The sequence below is a fragment of the Odocoileus virginianus genome, unplaced genomic scaffold, assembly GCF_023699985.2.
Source record: "Odocoileus virginianus isolate 20LAN1187 ecotype Illinois unplaced genomic scaffold, Ovbor_1.2 Unplaced_Scaffold_2, whole genome shotgun sequence".
NCBI lineage: Eukaryota > Metazoa > Chordata > Mammalia > Artiodactyla > Cervidae > Odocoileus > Odocoileus virginianus.
In genome coordinates, this window is record NW_027224264.1 from 5561441 (window position 1) to 5581120 (window position 19680).

Genomic DNA, 19680 nt, shown 5'->3' on the forward strand with positions numbered 1-19680 from the left:
GAAATCCATTCTCCTCACAGCCAACCGAGTGATTACTTAAAATTCAACCCAACTGCTTTATATTGTTGTTTAAAGCTCAACAGCTCCTCAGGGCCAATGCCATAAAACTCAAGATCTTTCACATGACAGAGCTCGACCATCAGGCCCCTGCCTAACTTCCTGCTTTCTTGTCTCCTGTCACTCCTTAACTTTCTGCTCTATCAGTCCCGAGCTGCTTGTGTTTCCCTGCACCAAACAAGCTTTTTCACCCCCTCGTGCCTTTGCTTATGTTATTCTTTTTCACTTGAATGCTCTTCACTTTTCTCTAATCTGGTGAATGCTACTTCATTCCATCATATTTCCCATTCTATAGAAGGAGACTGCCTTCTCCAGGAAGCTTTTCCTGAAACCATCATTATACTGGGCACACTTCCCAGGAATTCCCACAATATACCGAATTTGTTTCTTATTCTAAATCTATGTTATGATTATCTGCTCACATTTTTGCCTAATACTGTTAGCCCCTAGAAGGCAGGGCCTGTGTGCTACACATAGGGGATACTTAATAAAGTCTTCTTAGCAACTTATCCACCAACCATACCCATCTTCTCCACTTAACATCCCTGTATAGGAGAAATGAACCTGTCCTTATCAAAGGTCAGTGCCTCCACTCAAGCTTTGGATCCCACCTCTTCTGGGCCTTGCTCCTTCTGATAGCCCTTAACTCTCTACTGGAATGTTGCCAGTAGTTTACAGACACACTCTAGACCTCCCTCCTGTTAACAAACACAAAACCAAATACAAGCAAACAAAACCCTCCCTGAACCCTAAATGCCCTCCAGTCACTGCCCACCCCTGTATTCAGGCACTCACCTTTGTAAAGTCCAACAATATTTTCCATGCTGATGTCATGACTGAATTATTTTTACTATCCTGAATAATATACATTTGCCAATCTCCTGTCATCAATAACCCCAAAGAAATGTTAGTGTGGAAAAACAGGAGGAAAGGCAGAGGAGCCAATCAGAAGAAGGAACAGCCTCAGAGTCATGGTCCCCAGTGATCTGACTTCCCTGGGAAGGTTTAGTTAGCCTGCTACTCTAGGCTAGAGACAGTGCTTTCCCCAGGGAGACACACTAATTAGTACAGACTGGCAATATTAAACCTTAAAATGACTTGCTCTTTCTTTGATGAACTACAGTGACAGACAGATGGAAGTGGTAGTGGGAATGCAAGTCACCATCCTTGCTGCCCTTGTGTGCACATAGGTGGAGCTTGACTAAGAAAGCAACCTACTAGCTCACCTTCTTTCCAGTGAGGACGGCCACACCACCATTTTCAACGTGAGGCAGGTCCTGAGCAGAGACGTAAAAAGAAGGTGGCTGGAAATATATGCTGTATAGAGAAAAGGGAGAAAGTTTTATGGACGTGGAATGGTTATCAAGTTCCCCCAGAGGTTCAGAAAAATTGGTTCCACCAAGGAAAGCTTTCAGGAATATTTTCTCAAGCAGGTGTCCAAGGGCACTAAATCTTGGGCATGGGAACAATCTGGATACATTCTTGGCTCCAACAGCTTTGCAGGAGGGATGGTTCTGGTATCTAGCGGGTAGAAGCCAGGGATGCTGTGAAACATCCAACACTACGCAGAACAGACCCCTAAAGCAAAAAATTATCCAACCCTCAATGTCAACAGTGCCGAGGTTGAGAAATTGTGCTCTGCATTTAGGTTCCTTTCAAAGTCAGGACTAGAGGAGTGGCCGAGGAACTGGTACTCACATCCACCCACACAAGCTGTCCAGGATGGCACTGATCACTGGACAACTTGGTCTAGCTCCTGAGATGATCTCATCCCAAACAGTAGATACTGTCTATGAGGGATTAATTATGGGATGGGTAACCTGGAAAACTCCATGGGCAGAGGAGCCTGGGGGAGGCTATAGTTTGTGGGATCGCACAGTCAGATGCGACTGAGCACAACAACCTAATTGAAGGGCTTCCCAGGTGGCTCAGTGGTAAAGAATCCACTGGCCAATGCAGGAGATGCAGGAGACGTGGGTTCGATCCCTGGGTCAAGAAGATCCCCTAGAGGAGAAAATGGCAACCCACTCCAGTATTCTTGCCTGGAGAATACCATGGACAGAGGAGACTGTTTTAGTCCAAGGGATGCAAAGAGTTCGACACAACTAAGTGATTAAGCATACACACATAATTGGAAGTATGCATCCTGCTTGATAACAGGACATGATACGAGTGAGGGAGGCAGGTAGATTTCTAAAATTTAGTCCAGTGTCAAAGGGATCCACTAACGAGGAAAAAAACTGATACCCAAGAACATGGTACTGGACTCAGGAGATCCAAGGAGCCTTTTAAAGGAAAGGGCTTCTTGACCTGGATTCCTAAGTCTCTCATGCAAAGATTTTTTTTTTCATTTATTTTTATTAGTTGGAGGCTAATTACTTTACAATATTGTAGTGGTTTTCATGCAAAGATTTTAATAACAAGTTTCTTCCTTAGTGTTCCCACTGTATCCCTGCAATTCTGAATGTTTCCTGGGGCGTCAAAGAAAGTGCCATAGAACAGTGTCTTTTGTTCTGCTTTTATGGGACATGCCTAGGCAAGTTTGAGGATGTGACAACACAGGCTGAGCTGCTCTTCAAAGTCTGATACAAGGTTCTGGGAACAGGGGCATTAGTACTTCAGAGGCCAACATTATAACTTCAGCTATTGGTAGCACTGGTTAACAGAATCCAGGACTCTTGCCACTACAGCCTGATGTTCACTCTAAGCTGTACACGCGCTCTAAGCGTGTACTGCAGTGGACTCCGGAGTGCTGCCAAGTCACCTGTCTTATGTGCTGTGTGCAGTTTCTGCTAAATCCTGTCCTATTATCTGTGCTGAAGAGACAGTGCAACCAGCTGAAGTTGCTGGTTGAGCCCATTTTACATAAGTGAACAGACCTTCGCTCTTTTCCATTCCATTGTTTGAATCGCAGTGTCTTTGTGACATTCGGGTCATCTGAAAACCACAGTTCTTTTGAAAGAGGAGGTCTCATGTAAGGCAGCTCAGGATCTTCAGATACAATCAGTACCTTTGGACACAAAATAATGATACTTATCACAGCCAAGTTGTTTAAGAGGCAAATGTCAAAGTGCTCACGTTGGCTAAGTGCTCGTGGACCACACCTTCCATGTCAAGCGTGTGCCTTACCCTGGCTCCAGGATCCCGAGCCCGGATGGATCTGGCTGCAGCAAAAGCAGCAGTGCCTCCACCAATGAGCAGGAATGGAACGTGACTTGGTATCCTAACTTGGGGTTCTGGCTCTCCTTCCAGAGCTATAAGCAAAAGATCAGACAAGGTGAATATTTTTTAAGTCTCAGATGACTCCTTGCCACTACTTTAAAAAAATCACCTTGAACTTGACTCAATCCTTTATATAAAAAGCTAGCAAAACACTGCAACTACATTAATCTTAACAAACGTCACATCTTCTGAAACGACAGGAAAAGGAAGCGTCCCCGTGATAAGTGAAGGATACTCAAAAAGAGGTGAATGATGTGGCCAATGACACTGACTCACTAAGCCTCTCAGAACTAGAACCTAGCTTCAATGTTTAGCTATTTCTCAAATATACTAGAAAGTACATATTAGAAGGCTTCTGCCCTGCCCATTTAATTTCTTAATGGCCAACAGGAAAATATCAAGTTCAGTTTCACCTTTTGTTAGTAATAATGGGGGAAAACTGAGCAGATCAACTGGGGATTAGTAAACAATGTTCAAGAATAAGGAGGTGTTATGGCAGAAAGCGATAGAAATGGGCCTACCTGGAGTTGTGGGGTTTATTAAAGGATTAAAACATCCCTGAGAAATCAAGCCAGGAGTGTGGGATGGAAATGATGGCTAGCACTATATGCTTTAGGCAAACAAACACATCTTGAACAACTCCGAACTCCAAAGGCTCACAAGGGGAACAAAACAGACCAAAAGAATATCCTCACTGGGGGAAAAAAGGCTTTCATCTCTTTTCCAATAAGTATCTTTGCCAAGCTTGCATTTTTTTAATTTAAAGCTTGCCTTTTAAGAGTTTAATATAAAGAAAAACAACCAATCACTAATCAATAAGTTTATACTCTAATCTAAATTACAGTCAAACACTTGTAATATCATAGTTTCTGGAAGTTTACAATCTCACAGTATCATCATGTCAAAGAGATACCTGCAAAGCACAGCAAATTGTCTATAACTTTCGCTTTATATATTAAGTCTCAAATCATACTCACCAGAAGATGTGGCTCTTTTCTGTTTCTCTTCTGGTGTCAGCCCTAACCCTGAAATTCTTTCATTGTATCTTTTTTTGTCATCTTTTATTGTCTTGTAGGCCTGTAGACCCAAACATGGAGAAAATTTATTTCATCATACAGCTAGCTAGCACACATCATAAGTAACATTCATTATCTTTCAATTAAATGAGAAGCTTTTGTCTATACGAAGTTAGTTCTTCTGTGTTAGAATCACTAAGGCAAAAATATTTTCTTAAGAAATAAAAAAATATTTAGTGTGTACACACTTGGTGTGGAAAGAATACAGGTAAGCAGATGAAAATGTTCCAGTTTCAGATTTCCTTAAGCTCTATGTCAAGAATTTTCCTCATGTTTAATTCTGAAGGTACAGCTGAAGAAAAAAGAAAAATACTTTATATTGGAAGAATAAAGTGCTAGGAAGAGCTAAACTTTATAAAAGAGGTTTTGGACTCTGCTGGATACTAGCTGTGAAACCAATCTATAGGGTCCTGGGTAGGAAGCTGGGCCATAAGTTCTCTTGGAAGATGTCCCAGGTTATCTAAGTATCACAGGACTTAGATAACACCCTGAAGCATGACCACCAGTATGCCTGTCTCATAGAATAACCCATCTTTCCCTCAAAGGCCTATTCTTTAATGACACTCAGATACTTAATGGGCAAACATCTCACTTAAACAACCATTGTATTTAAAATATACTATCTTCTCTATCCTTTCAAATTGAAGAGCTCTTTTTTGAATAGTTTTCTTTTTTTAATTCAGCATCAGAATTTATTGAAGATCTTTTTAAAAAACAGTAGGCAAGAACAACTTGTTTTCATGATAACACTTTTGCTCTTTTTGTACCCCACAGGGTCAACAAGACAGGAATTTAAGTGACCATATGTCAGCTGAAATCCCACATTATTAATTAACTGGAGGAAAAAGTAAGGGTAATCAGAGGAAGTAGCATAAAATATGTTTTAAGAATAATATAAAAAAAAAAAGAATAATATGAGCCCCTTACAGAGCAACCCACTAGGCAATGTACTGCATTAAGGAATCTGAAATCTCAGATTTGCACTTGACATTTATCAGCCTGGAAACATCTAATATACAATATGAATGGATTAGAAAATTAAGTGCTGTATGTTAAAAGATAATGGTTATTCCTTGAATTTACCACTAAATTCATCAAGTTCATAAACTGAATTCAAGTAACACTAATTTCAGGAAGAGTTCTTTTTTTAATCTTGGCAGCAAATATTATATTCAAGTCCAGCATTTACTCATTCCTTAAAAAAATATTTATTTTAAGAAAGGGATTTCTACCTAAAAAGATGGCTTAAGCTGGTCACTGTGAGTGAACAGAGAAATAAACTTGGGTCATGTTCACACTGAGACAGATATCCAATAATAGCCTAGGCCCTCTCACACCTATTGGCTTCACACATCGGGGAAGAGGAGACCAAGAAATACCTTGAGGTTTACTGGGGAAAGAACAAGAAAGAGGTTTGTCATATATTTAGCTTTTAAGTAAATGTTCTGATATAAAAATAAGTTACAGACCTACTAAATAAAAATTAACTTTTCCCCCAAGTGTCTCTGTCTCCCCAGTCTGCAGATTTCCAGTCGGTGACATGAATACATGTCAGGTGACAAAAAAACTACAAAATTCTGAAATACGTTAGCAGACAACTGTTCTAAACAGATGAATATAATGCCATCTATTCCAGTTGAAGGAATATGAAAGGTAACAGTTCATTTTCTGAGTGAGGCAATGTGGTCCTATCAGTTGAACAATGGCTCAAATACTAAATCTCATTAAATACTCTGAAGGCCACTTTCGCTCTGTGCATGTGTGTGTGTGCGCACGTGCACGCTCAGCAGTGTCCGCCTTTTTGCAACCCCATGGATTGTATGTAGCTCACCAGGCTCCTCTGCTCACTGACAAATCTAAGTCACCTCAGATCATGTTTTAAATGATTTAAAATGTAATCTAAAACAAAACACAATAGTTTGATAAGTTGCAGGTAGACAAAAGCTTATCATTTAACCTAAAACCACCATAATACAGCAGTTTTTATTATTACCAGTGTTGGATAAACACAGAGGGCAATGAGGCATTTAACTGAATGGCTTGAGAGGAACTTGTGCTTCACAGACATTTCTAAGACAAGAGGAAGCAACAGTATGAGTGGCCCTGTCCTGTGGCCTGGCATTAAGAGATCTGCCTGGCCAGCTCTGTGCAGGCCATCCAACTCTGGTGCAGCAACATGAACCAGAGGTTTAATGGGTTTCAAATGTTACAAACATACCAGATACGAACAATTTAAATCTATTTCTGAATGAATGGGGTGGAACTGATGGGAAAAGTTGAGAGAGCTATGAAATGGAAAAGTTAAGGTTTAGGGGGTAGTATCTAAATAATGAAAGAGAGGCATTTAAGAAAGCAGTTGACACAAATGCATTAGCTTATACTACTTCAGCCACTAGTTTGACCAAATTACAGATTACAAAAGGGACACTGCCAAATGAATTCAGTTGAAATAGAGGCTGGGGGTGAGTGTGGAGAACACTGCAATTTCTATGGCTTTTTGGACCTCCTCAGAAGCATTCAATAAAATGCCCTTTCACAATAAAAGTAGGGTTAATTTACTGTTTCCCACAAAACACAGAAATTATATTTTACCTAAAATAATTCAAAATGGATGGTGTTAAGTCACCTTTACTTGCTTACTCAATGTTTACTCTTTGAGGCTATCTTGTTAGGTATGCAGCACTAAAGCACAATATAATTTTGCATCATAAAAAAAGAATTATGAAATTGACAAAAGTTTCAAAGACAGGGTTGATGATGAGGATTTATAGCAATCATTAAATGTATGGCTTTAGATATTTCCGGTAAGACTTTAACAGTTTGAAGAATGAGATTTAAGGACTCCCTAGTGACTGACAATGTCCCTTTAATAAATACCTAGAAAGCACATGCCGTGAATGTTTCATCATGTTCTAATGGATCAAGTTTTCATTAGTGCCATGGTCTCACCCACCCTACCCCCAAAATACATTTGAGTGTAAGTATCTTACATAATAAACTCCTGCCCCAGTGACTGTTGCTCCTACAATTAAGAAGTATACTAGGCTGCTGCCATCTTTCCCAGAAGCACCTGTAGACGCTAGTGATCTAGAAGGGGGTCCTAGGTGATGACACTGCACAACTGTAGGTAAAGATAAGGCCAAGAAAGAAACAAAGGGAAATAGAAAAAGCACTAAGTATTAATCAAAAACATTCAATATAAAGGCAGGGAAGTGTTTTTGGTTACCCTGTGCTAAAAAAGAAAAACAAGTGCTGTTCCAGGATTGGAGGAGAATGTGTATTTCCTCAAAGTCTGTCACCAGATAGAGCTCACCTAGTTTTCACTCTGATTCAACTCACAGCTGGCAAGAGCTATCTACTTTCCTTGTGTATTTGGAGTTAGGTCAGAGAATGATCATCTAAGTGACTTCAAATAATTTTCATGTCCCCCCCCCTTTTTAACACAGTGATTGAGTAACAAAGATAAGTTCACCCTCTTACCAATGTAGAAAGAACTAAAATTGTAATGTCCAACCATTTGCTCTCAATAAGTAAAATAAACAGTTTCCTTCAATCAAGGGCGTTACTAGGTGTTATCTAAGTTGGTTCACTCAACCTTACATGATCCAGCTTTAGACTGATCTGCTTAGTCACAGTAAACTCTGCCAAGTTAAAAAAAAATGCCCACAGAATAATTCCTCTGTCACCAGCTAAGCTGATCACAGTTCATTTAAGGGGATATTATTGTGGTAATACTACATAACAGTTTAAAGCACATTTCTCACCTCACACAAACTCCATCCTAAACCTGGAGATACTAGACCTACTTCTATAATTTAGTCTTTGGATGAGGTTCCTGGATAAGTTTTCCTTTCAGGAATGCTGAACTGAAGGTTATTGTTTTTAATTGTTTATCATCCCAAGCCAAGGAAAAATACAATATTTGGCAAATGGGTCGAAATCAAATATTGTGCTAAGGAGCTGCAATGAATTTTGACCTTATTCATAGGTTAGTGCATTATATCCAAAAGAAAATGTACAATTCCATAGATTAGTCAAATCTAAGGAAACGCAGAAGCTTTCAAGTAAAGAGTAAAAAGACAAGTGCAAAGAGCAAAGATCATCAACGAGAGATTAAATTTCAGTCATTCCCAAATTGGTTCTCACAGACTATTAGACAATAGGCACTCTAAAGAAGGCTCTTTGGAAATTCTTCCAAAAAGAGAAAGGGGAATTAGTTGTAAGTCTTAAAGCAGAGTAGTACTGAGTCTATTAATGGGAGCTGTTTGGCAGCTTCTTTACACGAGCTGCTTTTCTACTTACATATGCACCAGCTCCTATTGTTGATAAGCCCACAATAAGGACTAATACAGAATTATCGATTTTGCCCCCTGATGGACCAGAGCTAGCCATTTGTCTTGTCATCTGGAGTTCTAGAGGAACATGCCATCGCTGGAACAAGTTGCCTAAGGAACACAATTTATTAAGACACACACACATACAAAAATAAAATAGTTAATACATGTTTATGACTAAACGTCAATGCATTGCACAAGTAAAGACTTAAATGCACATTGGGCTGTGTCATATTCACTGTCAAATGACCAAAGGGAAAAAAAACTTAAAACTGTACACACAAATACAACAGATATCAGAATGTACACTCTAAAGTTGTTGGAGTTTTACAAGTATAATTTAATGCTGTCCAGGGAGGAATTTATAGCTTCCAGAAAAGGTAATGAAAAACACGGGCAGTTCATCCAATACTTCTCTCTTCATATCTTCACCATAAATGAAGCAAACACGGAGAGATGACTGAATAGACAGATATAACAAGTTAACTACAGGCTACCTGGGACACTCTAACAATCACTTAAGGAGTAATTTAAATGGCTGGCTCAAACCTTGCACAAATAGACTCCAGCAACACACTCTAACCAGAATAGAGTTTAGCCTTGCGTGAAAGGTAATGTGTCCTGGAAGACAGAAATGCTAAATCCCAGAAGAAAACCAGGAAAAAAAATTAGGTGAATTTATCTCCCCCAAAGAACTGAAGAATTTTGGATTATATTTTTTAGAATGACAAAATTCAAAATATCCTCTGACTACTTGGCTCTTAGTCCTCCAAAATAATACAAAGATTATGTTGATGTAGAAACTCGGAATGGCTATTAAGAATCTGAGGATCATAACAACGCTCACACATGGAAATGTCAGAGTTTCATAGACTTCTTTCTCCAGGAGGATGCTGGCATTTTCAAATGAAGGAAGAAGGTCCCAGCACCTTCCCTGCTTCTGACAGTCTTCATGTTGACTACTGACCTAGAACAGGGCTTTGCAAATTTTTTCTGTAAAGAACCAGATAGAAAATCTTTTCAGCTTTGAAGGCCACACAGTCTCTGCTGTAACTACTTAATCCTGCTGATGTTGTGCCAAAGCAACCACAACATAAAAATGAATGGGTGTGATTGTGTCCCAACAAAACTTTGTTAGCAGACAGTGAAATGTGAATTTCAAATAATTTTCAAAAAATCGTCTATTAAAAAATTTTTTGAGCCATCTTAAAAATGTAAAAACCAATTTTAGCTCAAGGGGCATAGGAAAGTACGTGGGTTTGGCCTGTGGGCCGTAGTTTGCCAATCCTGATCTAGAGCACTGGTTCTAAAACTTGAGTGGGCATCAGAGTCCCCCAGAGGGTTTATTAAAGCATGGAAGGCCAGACCTACACCACCCCCACCCCAGAGTCTCTGAGCTGGAGGATCTGGGATAGGGCTCAAGAAATTGCATTTCTAATGAGTTCCGAGGTGATACTGATGCTGCCAGTCTACACTTCGAGAATCACTGGTCTAGAGGCAAATAGGTATGTTCTGATCTGACCAAGCTTTAAAAGACAAACACAAGAGCGCCAGTAGCTGGTCTATATGTACTTGTAGAAATTAAAAATAGAGAGCTTTTCCACAGCTTTCACAATTACAGGGCTCAGAGGGATACAAACATGTCCAAAACACAGCTGCATTCTCTTACCTGAAATCCTTGGGAACATGGGCATCCCAGAGCTTAGAATTATTAGGTGGGAAGTATATAATGCATATACCATATAGTAACACTCAGCACAATAAGCGGCAGCAACCCAGTCACACGCATTAATGTTTCTATGACCGATCACAATGAAGAGAATAAACAAAAGATTCTAAGTTAACTTCTCTCCAGTTCAGGTTACAAAAACTTGACAAATGAGTTCCAAAAATTTGATTTTTTAGTCCTATTTTTATTTCTAAATTAGAGATAAGAAACTATGGATCTATATTCTTAGAACTGGAAATGTATTTTTCTCTACTGTTCTTATTTCTTACCTGTTTTAGAGTCTTTCATCACTGAATAAAGTTAAATGGCTTATATTTGCGAACAACAACAAATCATGAAAATAAAAACATGGGCAAGGGTTGAGAAACTTATCTCAATCTGGGCAAGCTTTGTTCATAAGTCCATAAAAATGATGAAGCATCAGAAATAGAAACTGACAAATCTCAGAGCTTAGAAAATGAAACTGGGTAGAAAAAGTTCCACATGGTTAGATATAGTACAATGAATGTAGTTGTCTCTTACCTCTGTCCCAAGTTTTTTTTTAACCAAAAATAAATGTTTTTAAAATTCCATTTATTCCTCTAGAAGATCCTAAATCTAAAAACCATAACAACTTTGTTTTAATATAATAATTTAAGTTCAGCAGTTTTTGCCTCAATTTGCAAAAAAAAGACATTTAAAAGCAAACTGACTTTTAAAAAAGGAAATGGGTTTACATTTACACTATTGCTTGAAAAGAAATATAACACAATACAGTCATTAACAAACCAACTTTTTACATATCTAGTGACTTTAATTTTGTAAAAGATGATAATATGGTATGGATGTTCATATTTCCCTCCAATTTTCTTTTACCTATAAAATTATTCCCACACCGTGCCGACCACAGCCTCAGTTTTAGGAAATCTTACATAAAGACTGAAACATGCCTTTTCACTTGTCTTACTAATGTGGGAAAGCCCCCTTACCCCTTGACTTCTCATTGCACCAATCTACTTATTTTAGATTTTCTGTAGTTAGACCACATGTACCAAAGTAGAGCTTTCTTCCTCACACTTATGATTTTTTTTTAAACTGATCATTTATACATAATAATATGATTGCCATTTTTGCGATAATTAGAACCTCTACCATGTCATATAATTATCATTTCTTTGGAGTTGTTGGAATAATTAAGATCTAGTTTCTTAGCAAGTCTGATATTATAATACAATATTATTGTCTATATTCATTATATCATGCAAGGATTCAATTCCTGTAGGAGTTTGCTCAATAAATATTTCATGAATTAATGAATAAAATAAAGAAATAGAAATTCATCCCAGTTCTACTGATAAGGACTGAACATTTTGAAGAAATTTTTGCAAAGAAGTTTTGAATACCACAGGCTAGCATTAGAATAGTACCTAAATCACAAATTCACTGCTGTAGGTTTCATAATCTCCTATTTTTCCATACACCCAGAAGCCCTTTTCCACAAATACATCCATACAATTGAGGCACCCAGAAATTTCAAGTGGTTGGGAGGTCTAATATGCTCTTGAATCTTGTTTTCTGAACATCAAACTTATTCTTCTGACATGTCTAAAACACAGGATCAGACAAGCCTAGGTAATCTGTCCATTGCAGCTAAATGCCTCTTGTGTGAAACACTCTGAGGAAAGGCACCAGAAGAAAAATGATTTTGATGACACACACAAAAATCTAACTCTATTCTGCAAAGTGAAGTCCTTCACAGTACTAGGGCTCAGTCACTGAGAATTTACCATGTACCAGACTGTACAAAATGCTGAGGACACAAAACTAAATGTGACACAATTCCTGTCCTTGAGTAGTGTACAGTTTAGGAGGGGAGAATGGCGATAACTATTCTGAGTATCAGAAAAATGGGCTTGACACAAATCACAAGAGATTCAAGGTCGCTCAGTTTGGCTTTTTAATCCTTAGGTCAGTGGAACAAAAGGGAGTCATTATTCACTCAGAATAGCAGTTTCCAAACTTGCCTGATCATTCGAATTATATCAGCAGCCTTGTTAAATATAAATTCCCACGGCTCTCTTTCAAAGATTCTCATTTGGTACAGCTGGGGTTGGCCCTACACTTTAACTTATTCGACCAGGCAAGTTTTGGAAACATGAAAGTTGCAATATACAGAAACTCCCTTAAAATAGTAGCAAATGTCTAGAAGAAAAGGTTGACTTGCTAAAATTTTCTTCAGGAAAGTTCTGTCTCAGCAAAAAGAGTGGGTAAAGGCTTGTCTTCTAGGCTTCAACAAAGTATCATTTGGCAGCGTCCAGGAAGTCTGGATCATTGCCCACAAGGAATACAGTTTCTTTTTTAAGAGGGTGGAAAGTGTTCTGAACAGAGCAAAATGTTCAAACATTTGACCCTCAGGTCCGGATCCCGGGTCAGTGATGAGTTTGACCATATCGATAGCACAATGTTTGATAACCAAATAAAAAACTATATAACAGAAAACATCTATTACCTACCTAACCCATATGCTCCTCAATTATGAATGCTGACACAAAGTGGTTACTATAAATTACCTTCAATCATTTCTGGAAAGAGGCAGAGCGTCCAAATATAGTAAATAACCAGAGAGTAGCAATGATCGTTTTAAGGCACAGGGCAACATATAATGCAAATGAACTGGACAATAGTGACAGATATGGATGACATGTTCCAAGGTAGGTTTCTTTTTTTTGTGAAGTTCTAAGTCCTCTTTATTTTTTTTTTCCATTTATTTTTATTAGTTGGAGGCTAATTACTTTACAACATTGCAGTGTTTTTTGTCATACATTGAAATGAATTAGCCATGGATCTACATGTATTCCCCATCCCGATCCCCCCTCCCACCTCCCTCTCCACCCCATCCCTCTGGGTCTTCCCAGTGCACCAGGCCCGAGCACTTGTCTCGTGCATCCAACCTGGGTTGGTGATCTGTTTCACCCTAGATATACATGTTTCGATGCTGTTCTCTTGAAACATCCCACCCTCGCCTTCTCCCACAGAGTCCACAAGTCTGTTCTATACATCTGAGTCTCTTTTTCTTTTTTTGCATATAGGGTTATCGTTACCATCTTTCTAAATTCCATATATATGTGTTAGTATACTAAGGTAGGTTTAAAGTTTGCTATAATCCTGGCAAAGAACTAGTGAGGAGGGAGGGGAAAACAGGAAGGGGAGATGGCCTATCTACAAACATGCCTCTCCCAGATCTATGTAAAAACATACGGTAAACGCTACTATGGCCAAAAGAATTCAGATTAAGAGCAATTAGTCATTAAGCCACAAAACAAGGTTAATTCCTAAAACGACAGAATCATTTCTTTTTGAAATTGTAACCCCACCCCCACCCATTGCTAAAGACAATAAGGTTATCCTCTGGTGCTTGGCCAAAGGGCAAATAACTGTATACAAAGAAAAGGATGGATCTGTCAAGAAGTCAGAATATACTCTACAGCAGACTGCCTTAAAACAAAGTCATGCAATGGAAAAGAACACTTTTAGTGAGTATTCCTCAGTAGTTCTAATATCACCAACCATCTCAAACGTCTCTTAAATCAATTCACCTTTGCAAATCCACACTTAATTGATGAGAACGTTTGTTCAGACTTCAGAATATTGGCAAAAGTTGTGACTTTTAGGCAAAATAAGTACACAGTTTGAAAGCCCAGTGTGGATGAAAATCGTCAGTTTACCTAAATTTCTGTCCAACTTACCTACAGCATCCTCAATTCAACGCACAAAACCCATACAGATGACATCATAGACAGGATGTTAGTTTTTCAAACCTAATCTAGTTTTTCAAACCTCTGTTAAGGCAGAAGTGTTTTAAGTTTCAAGAGCAACACTCCTTGGGACATACCTCAGGTACACCCATCAGGAAACATTTTCTTGAGGGATAGCAACTGGAAAAACTATTCAAATGTACAGTTATAAAGACTCTCACAATCTAAGGGAAATATTTTCCACTTTTTAAAAAGCACCCAGCAAGCAGTTCCATGTTGAAAAGGCCTCAAGGCAGTTCTATACTGACACTGCTAATGTGAATATCCTTGGGTGACCATTCAAAGATTACTGATGAAAAAAAAATAAACCAACAAAACCAAGCACCTTCTACTGGTGGATAATTCTTCACCCCCTTGAAGTTGTGCAGGTTGAAAATTGGCAGGTTCAAGACAGGTTTAGATAAATTCAAGGATATCCGATGCCCAATGAGCTTAAAGGGGAACCAGATTTATCCTTAACCTTTTGAGATCAAACTTTAGGAAGCAGTGTGGAGTTGGGGCAAGAGTATTAAGGACCTAGAGGCTGGCAAACTATCCTCTGCTCTACCTATTAATTAGGTATATGACCTTGAGCAAGTAATTTCACCTCTCTGTACCTCGGTTTATTATCTATAAAATAAGCGGGTTGAATTTTACCATGAAATCCCTTCCAGCTCTAAAATTTGCTGAAACAAGTTCATGGGCGGGCGGCAAATACAATGCGTTCTGCAAACTGTTTCTTCGAAACATTAGAGACCATCAAGAATTACACTGACCAGGCAACTCAACTCAAATGAATTCTGGGCCAACTCTTTCCGGTGGCTGGCGCACAGCGGACAGACTTCTTACTTGCATTGCACTATTTCTGCTTCCCAAGGGGACTCAAACCTGTGACTCTCATCTGGGGTTTGGAAGGTAAGCAGGTTATATGCTCATTTACAGAAGAACTGAGGCGCAGGGCTTGTGTCCTGCTTCAAGTCTCACAAATCGATAAATGACAAAGTCTACTTGACCTCACTGCTCTAAAAAGGCGAACTGGGGGTGGCCGGGAGGTGGCACTGGGCAATACAAGACAGCCAGCTCTTCTGTTACCCCTGAACTGCCAACCCTCACAGGAAGAGGCCTCAAGCCGACTACCGGGCTCAGATCCTTTGAAGGTCAGGTCGGCACGGCTTGCGAAACTCACGGTCTGGATCCCGCCAATTCGGAATTCACACGATCGATCGTGAGTGTGTTTAGTTTTTTTTTTCCCCAGGGATGGGGGTGGGGTGGGGGAGCCCTGAGCGGCACAGGGAGCCCGTGGAACCCAGGCCCTTGGTCTTCAAGGTGGGGGTTGCCTGGGATGGGTCAGTCACCTGGGAGCCGGTTCCTCTGCTTCGGGCCTCGGACGTACACTGTCCGCACCAAGGGCGCCAGCTTCTGCTTCAAAGCACCCGCTGCCAGGCCTACACACCGGAACATTTCGGCAACCGCTCCCCTGGACCTGCTCCTCCTCTCCTTTCTTCTTACGCACGTACCAACGGGTCAGACACCCTGGGCCCTGACCCGCTCCCCCAGCTCTCTTCACACGCACTCTACGCAGACTCCTCCTCCCAGCTCCGGGTGTGCATTGGCCAGCCAAGCCGGCCGGAGCTGGAGAAGGGGAAGCGCGGCCGGAGGCCTACTGCGCAGGCGTGGCGCTCCGCGCAGCATTGCGATTGGCCCGCACGGGGAGGAGCTGGGCGCAGGCGCCTAGCTGTCCGAACACTTGGCAAGACCCCAGGCGGAGTTGCTTGCAAGTTTCCAAGGGCTGGGGGCACTGCGTTCCGCTAGGCGAGCTCAGAAAGCTGTCTGAGGAGGGGCCGGTGAAGCCGCTTTGCTGGGCGGTGGTGGCCGCTGCTGCCGCTGTGTCGATAGCGGGAACCTGTAACGGCACCTTACAAAGCGTGGCCCCAGCACAGTTTGTTCTTCTGTTTAAGCCACTGATAATACTAGGTCCTAAGCCTTCCGGTTTCTCTGACGGTAGTCCACTTCCAGTCTTTGCGGAGGTCCAGCCGGGGCACCTGGCTATGCAGATTCGGAGTGGACTTCCTTCTTTTACAAGTTGCTGGCGCTTTCCCACCCAGCCCTTGTTTCCTGGAGGACGAATCATTACGTGCTCTCTTTCCCAAATCTGTCGTTGTGCAGTTCTGTGTCTTAGACGCTGTCCCAGGTGCTGCGGATAGTCTCCTGCTTGTTATGGCTTCCATGCTTGAGGGCAGGATGCTGGCAAAGAGTTCGTGTTTCACAGACTTTCTGTGAGAGAAATCCTAAGCGGGATTTTAAGAATTATGGGAGGAGTAGGATGAGGGACTGAGTGTAAATAGGTGTTTTGACTCCACCAAATGTAAAAATATATTTTTGGCAGTATGCAAAACATACCTCTTTTTCAAAGTTTTGAGTTACATATTTTTAATTGGCATATAATTGGAAATATAATTGCTTTACCATATAAATAATATAGTGCATTTAATAATGAAATATTATAAATAACAATGAAATATAATACATACAATAAAGTAAATTTATTATATGAATATAACATTGGAATATAATTGCTTTACAATGTTGTTAGTTTCTGCTGTACAACAATTAAATCAACTATATATATATATATATATATATATATATATATATATATATATCTCCCCTCCCTCTTGAGCCTCCCTCTCCACCCCCTTGAGTTACATGTTCATTTAACAAGTATTTATTGAGCATTTGCCACTTGGACTGTGCCATGAAAGGAACTCTGGGGGATATGAAAAGTATAGGAAGTGGTCACTGTCTAGTTGGGAGATGAGATATATTGGTCATTTAAATAATAACATCTGATGTAGTGCCAGAGCAAGAGAAAATAGTACAGGATGGAATAGCTAAGGAAGGACTTCATGTAAAAAGTGTTACTTGAGCTCTGTCTTGAAGAATGAATAGTAAAATTAACATAGAAAGTGGAGGAGACAGAATGATGTTTCAGATGGTGAATACTTTGGACCAAAAGTAATATTTTCAGTGGTGAAGCATCATTAAATTTGGATCCAGTCTGCTCCAGGTTTGAATCCTGGCTCTGCCACTTGGGGCAAGTCACTTATGCCTCACTTTCCTCATCTACCAATCCCATAGGGTTGTTGTGAAGATTAAATGAACTAATATTTGTAAAGTATCTTAGAGGAAGCACCATGCCATTTAAAATGCTTGGAAGAATAAAACAAACAAAACCCACCACATTTTCATGGGACAGTGGCAGTGAGTACATACTAGGAAGTAAATAAGGACAGGTGAATGTGGTGGGGCCAGATTCAAACAGGCAAAAAAGTTTGGCCCTAATATTGTAGGTGATGAAATTATCATTTTTAGTGGAATTAGGGATCGAGAATGAAAGTACAACGTCATTTTAGGAAGTTTAACCCAGGAAACAATATTTATTGGGAGAAAATGATTCAGGGTCCCCATCCTCATTAAGAATAGGTTAATGTCCAGAAGTGCAGGTAATAGTTGACTTTTAAAGTAGGGCTGTTTGAGGGGGATAAATATTGAAAATATCAATTCCCCAATAAGGTAAAAAAATTTCTATTTATTTCATATTTAAAGGCCTTGCACACATGTACCCCAATGTTCATCACAGCACTGTTTACAATAGCCAGGACATGGAAGCAACCTAGATGTCCATCAGCAGACGAATGGATAAGAAAGCTGTGGTACATATACACCATGGAATATTACTCAGCCATTAAAAAGAATACATTTGAATCAGTTCTAATGAGATGGATGAAACTGGAGCCCATTATACAGAACGAAGTAAGCCAGAAAGATAAACAACAATACAGTATACTAATTCATATATATGGAATTTAGAAAGATGGTAACGATAACCCTATATGCAAGACAAAAAGAGACACAGGTGTATAGAGCAGACTTTTGGACTCTATGGGAGAAGGCGAGGGTGGGATGATCTGAGAGAACAGCATTGAAACATGTATATTATCAAGTGTGAAACAGATAGCCAGTCCAGGTTGGATGCATGAGACAAGTGCTCAGGGCTGGTGCACTGGGAAGACCCAGAGGGATGGGATGGGGAGGGAGGTGGGAAGGGGGTTCAGGATGGGGAACACATGTAAATCCATGGCTGATTCATGTCAATGTATGGCAAAAACCACTACAATATTGTAAAGTAATTAGCCTCCAACTAATAAAAATAAATGAAAAAAAAGGCCTTGCAGACATTGACATTTATTACTATTTCTAAAAGTCAGTAATGAACAACGGTTGATTAAATACAATGTTAATCCTATCTGGTGGTGAAAGAAACTTTGGAAAACACTCAAAATCTTGACAATCAGGTACCTCTGAAAACAATTGAGTGTATTTGAAAGACAATCATTTAGTGATGCAACATTAACACAAAAGGACATTGTGCAGGGCTTCCCTGGGGGCTCAGTGGTAAAGAATCTGCCTATCAATGCAGAAGACAGGGGTTTGATCCCGGATCCAGGAAGAGCCCACAGGCCGGGAGCAGCTAAGTTGTGTGCACGACTTTTGAGCCTGTGCTGCAACTGCTGAAGCCCACATGCCCTAGAGCGGTGCTCTGCAACAGGAGAAACCACAGCCATAAGAAGCCCGCGCACCACAACTAGAGAGTAGCCCCCACTCACCACAACTAGAGAAAAGCCCAGGCAGCAAGGAAGACCCAGCACAGCCAAAAATAAATAAAATTATCTTTTAAAAGGCATTGCACAGCTTAGTTATTAATACTTTTGCAATAGGTGCAATGAGGTACTTTTCTTGGCCTCTTAATAAAATACCATTTTTTTGGGGGGGGGGGAACAATGTACACATATTGAGTAACTCCAAAAATACGAGTGAAAGTTCCTCAAAAATCTCACTTCACAGACTTTTTATTAGGGCATGTGCCCATTTTGATATACCACATTCCCAGAAATCAATGTTTCTACCTTACAAATATAATGAGAGCTCTGACTCAGTGACAAGTTTTTGCTGGAGGCATGAGTCTAAATAATCTTATGTGGATGTAATATTTTTTATATCTCTCAGAAAGTTAGCATTAATTAGGGGTATAATGAGCAGAACTTACTTTCACTCTTACCTCCTGGATATACTTGTGTGTGTTTGCGCGCATGTGTGCTCAGTTGTGTCTGACTTTTTGCGACCCCATGGACTGCACCCTGCCAGGCTTTTCTGTCCATGGGATTTTCCAGGCAAGAATACTGGAATGGGTTGCCATTTCTTTCTCCAGGGTATGGATGCCCAGGGATGGATGCCAGATCTCCTGCATTGGCAGGTGGATTCTTTTACCACTAACCACCTGGGAAACTTAGTTAATAGTTCTCTCTCTCTCTCTTTTTTAAAATAGCTACTCTTCTGTAGATAATGATCACCAGGAGCATTAGCTTCAAATACAGAGGAGAATTATCTGGCAAGCTATTTAGACATCAACCAATCAAAAACAAAATACA

General features: G+C 40.0%; 1 protein-coding gene across 2 annotated transcripts in view; it reads right to left on the minus strand.

The window, feature by feature from the left end:
- The window catches only part of AIFM1 (apoptosis inducing factor mitochondria associated 1), a 28766-nt gene extending 12926 nt beyond the window's left edge, over nt 1-15840 (minus strand). The window contains exons 1-6 of one of the 2 annotated variants that reach the window (XM_020889702.2): nt 15547-15840; nt 7346-7476; nt 4257-4356; nt 3187-3311; nt 2937-3067; nt 1284-1374 (exon numbers count right to left, since the gene is read on the minus strand). In XM_020889702.2, the coding sequence (XP_020745361.1) occupies nt 1284-1374; nt 2937-3067; nt 3187-3311; nt 4257-4356; nt 7346-7476; nt 15547-15652 (684 nt within the window). In that variant the 5' untranslated portion in view covers nt 15653-15840. Of the gene's footprint in view, nt 1-1283; nt 1375-2936; nt 3068-3186; nt 3312-4256; nt 4357-7345; nt 7477-8657; nt 8801-15546 lie in introns of both variants that reach the window. The other variant, XM_020889701.2, reaches the window with a different exon arrangement.
- Between the last annotated feature and the right edge of the window lie 3840 nt (nt 15841-19680).